The sequence below is a fragment of the Lithobates pipiens genome, unplaced genomic scaffold, assembly GCF_037356315.1.
Source record: "Lithobates pipiens isolate NorthernLeopardFrog02 unplaced genomic scaffold, aLitPip1_a1.2 Scaffold_23, whole genome shotgun sequence".
Taxonomy (NCBI): domain Eukaryota; kingdom Metazoa; phylum Chordata; class Amphibia; order Anura; family Ranidae; genus Lithobates; species Lithobates pipiens.
Genome location: NW_027507785.1, coordinates 262,725,353 through 262,739,567, shown reverse-complemented (window position 1 = coordinate 262,739,567; position 14,215 = coordinate 262,725,353). Strand labels below are relative to the sequence as shown.

The window sequence follows — 14,215 nt, the reverse complement described above, 5'->3', positions numbered from 1 at the left end:
ACTCAAAAACATCACTGATGTTTTAGGCAGAATATAAAACACACCAAAATTTTTGCATTTTTTTTATTTTTATTAGAACTTTTCTAAAAAAAAATGCTGAAAGACAAATTTTAAAGATGTACACAGTGTGTCAACATGTGCTATCTGCCATCACGGGATAACAAGGTACACGTTTTCTGGGTGCAACCCTTTCCTCGCAACTCAAGTAGTTGAGAGGAAGGGGTTGTACCCCCGAAACACGTCCATTGACCCCCATGATGGGAGCTAGCACATGTTGACCTTAGGCATGGGATCAGGAGTGAAATCCCCATTTCGACTCCCAATTTGTGTGCATCTTCAAAATTTGGCTTTCACAGGGATGACATCACCCCATCTGATGAAGGCAATATCAACACAGTTTGGACATACTAATGTCTGATGTTTCCTTCAATTTATGAGTTGTGTATTGTTTTATGTTTTTAAAAACATGCCTGTTTACCACAAAAAAGGATATTTCTACTGTCCCAAAAAAATATATATATATATTCGAAAAAATATGTTGGTTTGCTCAAAAACACTTTTCTAAACCCACATGTGAATGTACACAGAGCAAAACATTTTCTACTCAACAATGTGTGGCTTCTTCTTGCAATGCTTAATAGCAGTTTTTTGCTTAAGTTGATGTTTACAGTGACAATGGGGGTTATTTCCTAAAGGCAAATCCACTCGGCACTACAAGTGCACTTTCAATGCAGTTTCAGTGGACTTTCAAGTGCACTTTTTCAGTGCCCTTGTAGTTCAAAGTGGATTTTCCTTTAGTAAATAACACACACAGTGCTTTATAATTTGTATCAATCAGGCCATTATTGTCACTCCAAAACATGAAATCAGGGTGCTGAAAATGATTAATATTATCATTAATGCATTGCATACATTAACAACAAAAAGAAGGTGTGTGTGTAGCAGACCCACAACATAAATTAATAGTTAGCCGAAGAAGAGATTGTCACCTCATGTATCAAAGAAATTATGTTGGAACTATTGAAGAAAATTGGCAAAAAAATAAAAAAAACACATTGGAGAATCTAGGAGACAGCTAAAAGAAACACAAGCAGTAAATGAAAAGAAATATTTTTCAGTTTAAAATAAAAATTTATTTTAAAAATACATTTATTTAAATACATATAATGTGATGTTAAAGGATAAAACTTACCCTAATATAGTCCTTCTGCAGGACTTTAATGATGGCAGAACAGGTCTCTGGAATAAGGATTCCCAGAGCCTGGAGGGAGATGCCTGTCAAGAACTTGATGTCCTGCAGACTTCTACCCATCGCCAAGTACCGCGAGGTAGTGACGAGCCTCTGCTCGGGAGTGATGGCTTGCCGCATGCAGGCGTGCTGCTTCATAATATAAGGGGACAGCAAAGCCAACAGATGGTGAAAAACGGTGTCCGTCATACAGAGATAATTCCTGATATCATCAGGATTATTCTCACGGATCTCCTGCAACAAAGGCATATGAGAGAATTGGTCACACTGGAGTAAACAATTCTTTGTTCATGAACTCCTCCTCGCCCTATTCATGGACTGGACTTGGGTCAAAGTAAGAACCCCAACACCAAGCCCCTGCACAGCATGAACTGTACCCGCAACATGGCTTCAAAACTGTTGGCTGGTCACAACGAACTAACAGAACGCATTGAAAATCAGAAAGGCCTGAGAAGAGCAAGCTGAAAATCAGAAACGAGCGGACAAGAACGCACTGCAAATCAAATACGTAATATAAAAATACGCACTGAAAACCAGATGCGAAATGACTACACGCACTGAAAACCAGATACGAACCCACAAGCACAAACTGAAGAGTAGTAACGAACTGAAAAGCATGAGGCTGAAAATCGCAAATCGTCTCTCACCAAACTTCTACTAACACGAGATTAGCCCAAAGGGTGGTGCACTGGCTATTGAACTTCCTCTTTATAGTGCTGTCTTATGTGTTGTACATCAGCGCGTTCTTGACGATTGGAATTTCTGTCAACATTTGTGCGACTGTGTGTATGCAAGACAAGCTTGAGCCAACAACATCCGTCGAAAAAAATATTATTTCCAAAATGGGGTCATGGGGGGGGGGGGGGTAGGGGTTGTGCTATCTGGGCATTTCATGGCCTCCGAAACTGTGATAGGCAGTGAGGAGTGAAATCAAAAATTTACGCCATTAGCAGGCCTGAAGGCGTTGATTGGTTTTCCGGGTCCTGTATGCGGCTAGACTGCCAAACAGTCCCACACATGTGGTATCCCCGTACTTAGGAGAAGCAGCAGAATGTATGTTGGGGTGTAATTGCACATATAATCACGCCATGTTTGAACAATATATAATTTAGTGACAACTGTGTGTAAAAAAAAAGAAAAAATTTACATTTTCCCAAAGCTTGTGTCAAAATATAAAATATTTCATGGACTCTTTCTTGTGAAAAAAACAAAAATATTCCATGGACTCAACATGCCTCTCAGCAAATATCTTCAAGTGTCTTCTTTCCAAAATGGGGTCATTTAGGAGAGGTTTGTGCTATCTTGATATTTCATGGCCTCCGAAACTGTGATAGGTAGTGAGAAAGTGAAATCACCATTTTACGCCCCTTAGAAAGCCTGAAGGCTGTGATTGGTTTTTGGTGAACACAGCTAGGCTCCCAAAAAGTCTCACACATGTGGTATCCTCGTACTCAGGAGAAGCATCAGAATGTATTTTGGGCTGTAATTTCACATATGCCCATGGCATGTTTGAGCAATATATCATTTATTCACAAAAAAAAAAAGTTTGTCATATTCCCGCACCTTGTGGCAAAATATAAAATATTCCATGGACTCAACATAGGTAGTAAGGAGTGAAATTAAACAATTACGCCCTTAGAAATCCTGAAGGCTGTGCTTGGTTTTCGGGGTCCTGTACGTGGCTAGGCTCCCAAAAAGTCCCCCACATGTGGTATCGCCATACTCGGGAGAAGCAGCAGAATGTATTTTAGGGTGTAATTCCACATATAACCATGGCATATGTGAGCAATATATCATTAAGTGTAATTTTTATTTATTTTTTTGCCATTTTTCAATCACTTGTGACAAAAAAAAAATATTCACTGGGCTCAACATGCCTCTCAGCAATTTCCTTGGGGGGGGGGGGGGGGGGGGGGGAGCTGTACGGCCCTGCCATTTTAGCACCTCAAGAAATGATATAGGCAGTCATAAACTAAAAGCTGCATAAATTCCTGAAAATGTACCCTAGTTTGTAGATGCTATAACTTTTGCGCAAATCAATAAATATATACTTATTAGCATTTTTTTTATCAAAGACATGTGGCTGAATACATTTTGGCCTAAATGTATGACTAAAATTGAGTTTATTGAATTTAATAACAAAAAGTAGAAAATAGAATTTTTTTTGTTTATATCGCAAAAAATAAAAATCGCAGAGGCAATCAAATACCATTAAAAAAAAGCTCTATTTGTGGGAGAAAAGGACGCAAATGTTGTTTAGATACAACATTGCATGACCGCACAATTACCAGTTAAAGCAGCGCAGTGCCAAATTGATAAAAGTGCTCTGGTCATTGAGCAGTCAAATCTCCTGGGGCTGAAGTGGTTAATGGCGACCCTATCAGTCACTCACCTTACCTTTGCTCATGTCTTCTGGTTGGAACAAATAAAAATATATGTACAATACATGGTACCTCCTATTTATGGAAGGTATGTGCAGGGGTGGCCAGTCCATTTAGGGCACCGCCCCCTCTGTGCATGCCACCCCCTATATGGTTAATGGATAGATTCATGTATTCAACACTGAATCGCCTCTCCACCAATCAGGAAGCACGGGTCTGATACCCGTTTCCCGATTGGCTGAAAAGTCAGATGATCCTAGTGGACGCCTAGGAGAAGGGGAGGAGACGCACAGCAGAAGCCGCCGTGATCTCAGAAGAGAAGAGGACACAGGAGATGCTGCCAGATGCCCACCGCAGCCTGATCCCCTGCCAAATGTGCCTGCCGATCCCCACCGATGTGTGTCCACCGATTCTTGCCGCCAATGGATTAAGTGCAGGTGGGCTGACAGACAGCAGGGGGAGAGTTGAGGTGCTTCGGGTGGGTGTTTTTTTGCTGCCCCCCCCCAACAAAAAGACACCAGCTGCCACTGTGAAGGTATGATTATATGGTTATTGCATGCTCTTGCAGCATTGTCTTTGCCAAATTCTCAGATGTTGCTGGCAAGTCATGGGATTTTGGATCTTCATGTGAGTGCAAGCTTGCTATTTCACAAATTATGTTTTGCATTTGTGGTCCTGCCACCATTATTCCTGGTTGGATTGGCATTTTTTTAATGTAAAAGCTATGGGCACAATTGTTTTTCATGTTTGTTTTTATGCTGTTCACCAGTAAATACTGCACCGTTGGATTTTTTTCTTTTTTGTCATTGGTGACCTTACTATGGATGGGATATGCTGAGCTGTTTTTAGCAGGATACATAAGTGCGAGCTAATGATGACTACATACCTCTGATGACCTGGATCTTATCATATGTGATTTTGGCTGGTCTATTAATTAAACAGCAGCTATATCTGGTAAGTGCATTTCTCTGGCATTGGTGGGAGTCGCACTAGGTCAGGGGTGTCCAAACTTTTTTCAAAGAGGGCCAGATTTGATGAAGTGAACATGCTCGAGGGCCGACCATTTTGTCTGACATTCTTTAAACCATTAAAATTCGGTCTAAGTGTGTTCATCCGAGCACTAATACATGGCCCAACAAGAATTCTCTTGCCTTTTTGCTGTGTGTGGTGAACAGATGAGCTCGGGTGTGTTATTTGGATATACTGTATTTAATCGGCTTATACCACACAACTTATCTTTAAAAAGGAAGTCTCAGGAAAAAAATAAAAATAAAAATCTTACATTTTAAATAAAGACATGTGAAGCAAAATAAGTGTCAGTGCCCATCTGCAGCCCCCAGCGTATTGCCATGAATTCAGCCTCCACCGTATTGCCATGAATGCAGCCCACACATTGCCATGAATGCAGCCTCCACCGTATTGCCATGAATGCAGCCCCCACTGTATTGCCATGAATGCAGCCCCCACTGTATTGCCATGAATGCAGCCCCCAGCGTATTGCCATGAATGCAGCCCCCACCGTATTGCCATGAATGCAGCCCCCAGCGTATTGCCATGAATGCAGCCCCCAGCGTATTGCCATGAATGCTGCCCCCACCGTATTGCCATGAATGCAGCCCCCACCGTATTGCCATGAATGCAGCCCACACATTGCCAGGAATGCAGCCCACACATTGCCATGAATGCAGCCCCCAGCGTATTGCCATGAATGCAGCCCACACATTGCCAGGAATGCAGACTCACCATTGCCATCAGTGCAGCCTGATTCACGTTCTGCAGCCTTGGAGGAGACAGGGTGGGGGGCGGGATGAGCGCCGACAGACATACTGGAGAAACTCCTGTTTCTATCTACGGCCTCTTTAATTGAAAGTCCCTCCTCCTGTGATGGACAAAACGGTTGTCCAATGGCAGTGCAGGACGGGACTTCCTTTTACACAGGACGCTGTCCTGTATCCACGGCACTCGTCCCACCCCCTCCATGGCAGCCTGCATATCTATCTTTTGTGGTTCCCGGCATTCTTTGGGGGCCACAAAAGATGTATATATGAACATGACCAGATGGGCCGTCCGAAACCGGAACGCGGGCCGCAATTGGCCCGCGGGCCGGACTTTGGACATGCCTGCACTAGGTGATTAAAGCACTAGAGGAGGGAGATCACCTGAATCATATCACTTGATACTTCTTCATAAGAACTATTCTACACTATGTTTGATTATTTTGAATATTTTCAATGTTGGACTCACTATCATAACACTTCAGGTGTTTTTGTTTTTTTGATATTGTGCTGAGCGCTGCAATTTTTTTTTTTTGTTATTGTTATCACAGTGTTTTTATATATCTACACTAATTGCTAGCAGCTATATACCATTAAGCGCTGACACTATTTTTTCTTTTTTTAATGTTCTTATAGCACCTGGCATTACAATTTTGCCAGCATTGACTGCTGGGCAAAGTGTTCTCCTGCCTAATGCTAACGGCATAGTTCCAGTCAGCAGAAGCAGTGCAGCAGCATGGCAGCTTCAAGTAACCATTGAACAGCAACAGTTCTCCCACTTACATCAACAACTTTATTTTGTTTCTAGTGATACTAATAATTTGAGGCTTACTTTACTTCCACTAACACCAATGATTTTGGGTTGATTTCGCTTTCACTGCCCCATCGATGTGCACCAACTATTACCTTCACTGACACCATAATGGGGCTTATTCTCCTCATATTAACAACAATATTGAGGATAATTTATCCCATTGACATCATCAATAGGCATGTTTACTCACACTCACAACAATGATGGGAATTTTTTTTTATCCCACGAGTCCAGCAACGGGGTTCAATTTACTCCCATTGACTACACTGATGGGGCATATTTTATCCCACTGATGCGAGTGATAACACTTATTTTACCTTACTGACACAAATTATGGGGATTATTTTCCTGTTTTCTCTTCAAAGTTCCCAAAGGACATAATTTGTCCAGAACTTAGCAAAGCATTAGGCATAGGTATGACACAACAAGCCATACACTGTGAGGCACATCCTCTCTATTAGCTTACCCAATTTTGTCTATGACCCCATGTATCTGGAAGGTGTCTCAGGTATTCCCACAAATTATTTCCAAATATTGGCAACTATATATTGTTCCATGGCAGCTGAAACACAATAAAGAATCAAAGAGAAGGTGAGGATGTGCAACTGGTGTGGCCATCATCAAAGTAGACCTGTCAATTTGTCCTGTATGGGTAAAGCACAGATTCACGCTACAGAAAAAAGCAACACAAAGAAAGAACAAACCGTTTCATGACTATTACAAGGGTAACAACAACACAAAATATTTGCCTTTTTCGAGTTTTATTTCCAGACTGAAAAAGTCAGAAAAAGACAGGAAATATTGAGAATTATTTACAATTTTGTTTTTATATATTTTTATTCTCTTTCACAAAAAATCCCCCATCAAAATCCCACAACTTATTTTTCATAGTTTTTTTTTTCTTTTTAAATTCTGGACAAAAACAAGTTATTTGAATTATAATACAGTCTCCATCCCCAGCTCCTGATTAGATTGTGTCTTCTGTCCGGCATTGCACAGGGAGAAGTATTTGCATGTACATAGCACTCTTGTTAAGTGTCCATCATTGTAGAAGGAGAAAATGTAGCTCTGAAGAGATAAGTATAGGTGAGGATACAAACCTTGGTGAACTGCCCAATCTGGTTATTTTTCACATCCAGTTTTAGCGCTAATTCGTGCTCATCTGTACCAGCAACAATATATCTGATAATACAATTTTTTTCCAAATGATTCCATTTTGCAACACAAGACAGTTCACATAAACAGCACAATGACCCCAAGTGATTTTCCTTTAACTAATTTAAAATCCAGGGCCTAAAATGTAAGACTAAGCTTTTTACTTAAGTCCGGACAGAGACACTTTATTTTTTACATTCATAGATTTTGTTCTAGCTCACAAACGCACACAGATCCTGGATAACACTACAGCTGTTGTAATGTAAGAAATTTGCCCTGATCTTAGAGTAGACTGTAACATTTAAGGATAATGATACATTTCTGAGGCATTCAGCGGTAATTTAAATCAGAAAAGAATCCAAGCATAGGCATAAACCAGTTGCAGCGGGTCATGGAGCAACACTTATCCATTGATCTATGGTGCCACAGCCTATAATGCCCAATCAGATTTGAGCTCCGACTGGTCTTGTGTAAGATTAGTGACATGACTTAATCACATCCCCTAGGTTCTTGTGTTTTCTCATGCAAAAGAGAGATAGTGGGGAAACAGAGGATGAGACATTGTCTTGCCCTTGTCTGGGAGCATGAGATGGCACCAGGGAGATCGGTCTAGCCTGCTGGTGAAGGGTTGACGCTGCTGACCACTGTTATTAAATGGCTGTCTGACTTGTGTTTGACCTCAAAGCTAGTGCTTTGTGTATGACCTAAAGCTAGTCTAGACTTTATTTTTTAAAGGACAAGTCAAATGTAATTTTAAATTAGCTGGATTACCAGCTGCATTTCCCCTCTTTAGTAATACCCCACTATAACATTAAATGCTAACCTCTTAATAGTGCAGTACTATTATGTACAGCAATACTGGTCAACCAACATTTTTTTTTTTAGATATAACTCAGTAGCATGTACCCACAGGCCAGCAAGCATCCTAGATTTTATCCGGTGGCAAGAGGTTTGTTTTAAAGCGTATTTCCACTTTTGCAGTCAAATTTGAGAAAGCCCCACTATAAAGTATGTTTGTTATGTGTTTCCATTCACCCAGCATGCCTAAAAAAAATTGTAGCAAAACTTCTTACATTTTGGATATTTCTCAGAAGGAGGTATCATGGCGGCATGCAGCCCATATATTATTTAATTTTATTTCTTTCCACCACAGTCAGTGTTGATGGGGAAATGCCTCCTGCAGCACTATTGGATTCTGCAAGCTGGGGGGGCGCATGGAGCTAGCACAATGATTACTGCTAGCAGCTATATTCTCCGGGAGTAATCACATGTAAAAAATCTGACAGGCTGGTTGTACCCAAATCAATCGATGGGTCGGCTTGGGTACATTCAGCCTGCCCATAAATGGATCAAATTTTGACTGGTCCCTGCTGAACTGGCCAAATTTCGATCCATGTATTGCCGTCTTAAGCCTGTCCCATGTCTGTCCTCATTAACATTAAATGTTAATGTTAAAGCGTAGCCTCTACACCTTTAACAATTTGTTAGGACACAATGTTAAAATCTAGTTACAATTGATCATGAAGATCTGCATGCACAGTACAGACAGGGTGATTATGACAAACACAGCTGCCCAAGAGAACTACCTAGGATTTTTTTGCTGGAGGGTCCACATCAGAGCAGCTAAAAAAGCTGTAATTTTTTTTTTTTTTAGGTTATATTATGTGAATAGGGGCATATAGCAAATAGAAAGCAGGTGTTTGGCAATTTGGCAATAGTGGAAATACACATTAAGGCTTCATTCATACGGCCACAAACATTGTATTGATCTTTTCATGCATTTTTTTCTATCACAAAAGTTGCTGCGTAATAATTAGTAAATGTAAAATTGCCTTTTTTTTCCCCAATGCCTGCATCTGGAATACATGTATACATGTGTTCTCAGACACAGATTTTAGGATTTGGTGTTACCAATGGGAACGCATTGCTTGTTTACACACCTGTGTGAATATCTCCATAGTAGACAATGCAGCTGCATTCAGATCCGTAAATAAAAAACACTTGTAAATGCATTTTAAGGCCATGTGAATGAGGCCAAAAAAGAAAAGGAAGGAACATTCCCTGTAAATTCAATTTTAAACTCCTAATGAACATTAGAGGGAGTTACTGTAATGCTTTTAGGTGAGTTTACGGAGTGTGTGTATATACAAACATACATAATCTGGTGAGTCAGTTTACCAATTCAGTTGTGAAGAATGGTATGCTCCTGTACCAGTAATTATTTTTAAGTAAGAAGTAAGGGAAGCAATTTGGGCAAAATGTCCACTGGCTTACATAGGGAGCGTCAAGCTAATTTTGGACAACAGGCTACTAGTTTGCTTGTGCAGCACAACTCTCTTCTATGCAACCACACAAGCCATACATGCCTAAAGCCAGCCCTGTATAAATACAACATTGAATTATTGTTTAAAGAAATCTCAGTGAGAATCGGTGCAGTCATTGGTTCCTAGCAAATTGTTAGCTTGTATGTTGATTAAAATTGATTCAGGCAACATAGCTGCATCTACTGTGTGCAGACGGCTAATATATTAGACATGATCTAATTAAAGCTAAATCAAAGGCATAAGGGTTTTCATGTTGCCTGATATCAGTGATAACATTTGGCAGATATAGCTGTCACTATACAGACACAGTACAAATTTCCTGCATTTATTAAGGAGAAGTGAGACAATAATGGCTTTGAACCTAAAGTTTTTGTCTTAAACATATCTAATGCATTTATTCATAATTAACTATGCCAAATAACACAAAAAAAAACAAAAAAAAACCCTGAAAAGTGATGAGAGAGAAACTTTAGGGTATAACATAAGGATTTGCATTATAGTGAGCATTGTTCACAATGTTTGCTAGGAAAATATCAAAAATGATTTCTGTGTTGTGTACATGTGATATGGTAAATGGCAGCAGTCGAGAAGTGGTCATCAGACTGGCAAGAGAACATGCTTGATTAAACAGGCATTAACCCCTGAACATTACATTATTATGACCAGGATTTCAAATTAAGCTGATTGGAAACTGTACGGTTTATTAACACATCACTCTTTACCCCCTACACCAACTTTTGTAGCTACAATCTCAGCTTTCACACATAATGCAGCATATACTGTATATACAGTATGTATGCATTCTACACGTAACATTTGTACTGTATAAAGTATGGATTTGAGGAACTGTACAGTGAAACCCTTCAGGTGACACATATAAGATGCCCATTCTTTAATATGGCTATGCACTATATAAGAGCACAGATCTATTCTTAAAGGATTGAATTTGTAAAGTGAAGAAAATAGTACGGAAAGAATGTTTAAGAAAGAAAGAATTTAAAAAATTTAGTTGTCCTCTAAACACTCATGATCAGATACAATTGAAAGTTTGTAAGAAATTGCTGGATGATATAAGTAAAATAGTTTCAGTTTATGGAGAGTCGTTTGGAGAATGTGCCCCAACAGTATACCTGGTTTTGGTAGACTCAACTTAAAAGTTGATGTGTTAATAGACTGTCGGAAAACACAAAAGTGGGCTCTCTTGTGGTAATTCGAGGCGAAGGTTAGATCAACATTGCAGAACTAAGTAGCTTCTAGGGTCCATGCAAACTAAACTGAAACATGCTTATCACCTCTATGAGTGGGCAAACCCGGGCAATGAAGACGTGAGTATGAATGTCCCTAAAGATGTGTCAGCTTTATCCATAAAATTTTCACATGATTTCTGTACCGTCTACAATAACCCCTCACAATGTAATGAAAACATTAACCGAGATTTCACAAGTATCTTTTGATCTTTTGTTTATGGAAAACATGTAACAGAAATGGACACTCATCGCCTTGTACATTGACAAGGGGTCATGGGCTCAGGATTAGCGCTTAACATAAAGCCTGTCAACCAATCCTTCTACATTTTGCATATCATTTCTATATGGACATCACATAACTAGACGGCACATCCTTCAGTCAACCAATGTGTGTAATAGTAAACTGCAACATGATGGCTGTCCAATGAGCTAAATTAATTAGCCATACTTCTCTGTTTACTTTCCTGCTAAAGGATCATTGTGGAAGGCAATCAATTGCCAACATTCCAAAACACACCTTCTGTTATTGGCAAAAGATAAAAACGTATCAATCGACAACAGCGAACCTTTGTGATAGGCAGTGATCCCCACAGCTTAAGAACAGCCTATGGACATATAACAGATCACCCCACATTCATAGTCCAGTAATAGGAGCTTTACACTTCCATGCCTTCCCCTTTGCATGTATCTCCTCAGGCAGTTTATTTCTGGGTTTTTTTGGCACAAGATATTAAAAGACAGGCTTTAAATCTCAAGGCATTGCCTGGACCTACGTTTTGGTTAGGGGATTGGCAGTGAGTGCTTGGGGGCTCCTCTGGAAGAAGCTCAGCGATGTGAAGGGGACCATTCAAAGATTACCGGCTGTGGTACAGCAAGTGCAGCCAAACTCTCTTTAACACCGATCATCCTCTTCTGTGTCACTCAATTCACGGGAAGCTATCACAGGTGATATACCACCCTTCCTTCTACGTCGATAATGACCATTGGGCATCTGCCACCCATGACGTAAAGGGGCAGAGCCAATTGTATTAGAGCGGCCTAGACTAGTAGCCACAGCAACCTCAAAGGTAAGTGTGTCCTCAGCTGGACAGTCTGAGCTTTGCATCTCCTCGTGTAGGGCCAAATATGGCTCTGAGATATAATGCTGAGGGGTGGACTGGGAGCTGTGACGTCCCTGGAGAGAACAGGAAGACTCACTCAGACCTGGCTCACTTGGAAGAGGTGCTGCATTTTCGCTGCCATTCATAGGAGGGGAGCTGTGTTTTTGCCGGCGAATTAAAGAAGAGAATGAGATAAGAGGTCTTGGGGTTGCAGGCACAGAAGGAAGCTGGCGCCGACCACGTCTTGGGGTGCTGGTGTCGGAAGGAATACAACTTTCATTTAAAGAGTCGAGAATCTGTGGGGATAGAAACATGTGTTTAAAACTGCAGCAAACCAATTTGAAAACACTTCGTAAGAACAATAAGAGCAATTTTCATAAATCAATGTGTTACTCTCTGATATTCAATCATGTTTAAAGTTTATGTCCACCCACAACTTCTTGTTTTCATTTTGCATGGGGGGGTCAGACAGCAGTGAATGACAGTCAGCAGCAGTGTGTCCAGTCGCCAGGTGGTAGGATTGGGACAGACTGTGCACATCACATCCACACTGTTTCCTAGGGAAAATCTGAACTACATTTCCCATGATTCCATTGTAATAGACTGGCATATTGAGTGTGTATTGCAGACATCCCAAGTCTTCTGCAACTCGCAGGAGTCTCCCGCATTTGACGGTGGGCTCATGGACACCCGCGAGTGCAGCACAATCTCCCAGCTGTCATCCGCAGAAGCCTGAGCCGCCCCCTCCTCCCAGCCAGGGGAGGCAGTTGCATCACTATGGGGATTGATTGTGCCAAAGTAGGTGCAGCACGGGACTTCCTGTGTGTCCAAGACTGTTACTCCACCTCCCCCAGTCACAGATTGCCCCACCTTTTGCCAGTCCAGCTCAGAGTTAGGAAGTTGGGACAGCCAATGGGAGGTGAGCAGCAGCTGTGTGTAGGGAGCTTGTGTCGGATTCAAAAAGAGGGAGAAGTGAGTCCAGGAGCAAGTGAGAGAGAGCTGGTTGGTGTGAGGACAGCATTCATTACTGTTATAAACTACAATGTCTTCTCTGGCAGTACTGTGTTCCAGGCTGGCAGGGTGTGTGTTGCACGAAATGCCGCGCAGCGCCACCTCCCTGAAATGGATTGGCCACCTCCCTGAAATTAGTTTTTGCAGGGTGGGATGTCTGACATTGAGGCACCACTGTGGGTTAGTTGTTGCTTACTAGTAGACATCAACACAGTCAGGCCAACACTGCCAATCAGTGGCTGTGGGCAGGTTATGACTGGGTACGTGGATACCGTACCCACCCACAAAAGGAATGGTGATGTAAGCTCATCACTGCTCTGTTTCAGGAAGCTATAAAAGGAAGCAATATGACTGGGCGCCATTTCTCCATAGAAAGAAATCAGCAGCTCCCTGAGTGTACAAACCTGAGCGTACAAGAAAAGGAAGGCATAAAGAGCATGTTTGGGACAGAGAAAACAGTAAAAAATTCAACATTATCAATAAATGGACAGCATTTTTGCTGAAGCACCTTTGTAATAATGCTCCTGGCTGGAAACTATGGATTGCATGGTAATGCACAGTATTATCTTTGCTGTGATGCCATGCCTCATGAAAAATTCATGAAAAATGGCACCCCAACACACATAATGTGCTATTAAGATCCACTATGCCCTGATGCAAAACTGTGTGGGCCTTACCTTTATCTAATACAAAAAAATGTATTCTCCCTTTCAGTCTTTTGGGGGTGTTGCTGTTTAACCACATCAACCATATTGGCCACTTTCGCTCCCATCCTTCCCAGGCCAAATGTTCAGCTTTCAGCGCTCTCGCATTTTCAGTGACAATTGTGTGGTCATGCTATGCTGTACCCAAATTCATTTTTATCATTTTGTTCGCACAAATAGAGCTTTCTTTTGGTGGTATTTATTCACGAAAAATGAAATTTGAAAAAAATATATATTTTCTTTATTCTATTTTAAAAGAAATCCAATAAAAATGAGTTTTGTCATAAATTTAAGCCAAAGTATATTCTGCTACATGTCTTTGGTAAAAAAAATCCAATTGTGTATAATAATTGGTACGTGTGATCACGGACAGATGTACGCAAATGATTATGTACAGATGTGCGCAGGTGAGCACGGACTTATGTGTGCTGATAATCATTGGGGCATGTGATTTT

General features: G+C 40.9%; 1 protein-coding gene and 1 long non-coding RNA gene across 7 annotated transcripts in view; one reads left to right on the top strand and one right to left on the bottom strand.

The window, feature by feature from the left end:
- Nucleotides 1-14,215, top strand: part of LOC143928304 (uncharacterized) — a 191,296-nt gene that overhangs the window by 106,383 nt on the left and 70,698 nt on the right. The gene's annotated exons all lie outside the window — the stretch shown is intronic.
- The window catches only part of CACNA1E (calcium voltage-gated channel subunit alpha1 E), a 330,584-nt gene continuing 325,807 nt past the window's right edge, over nt 9,439-14,215 (bottom strand). For all 6 annotated transcript variants that reach the window (XM_077453108.1, XM_077453107.1, XM_077453111.1 and 3 more), the window contains one exon: nt 9,439-12,341. In XM_077453108.1, coding sequence (XP_077309234.1) covers nt 11,838-12,341 — 504 coding nt within the window. In that variant the 3' untranslated portion in view covers nt 9,439-11,837. The remainder of the gene's footprint in view (nt 12,342-14,215) is intronic.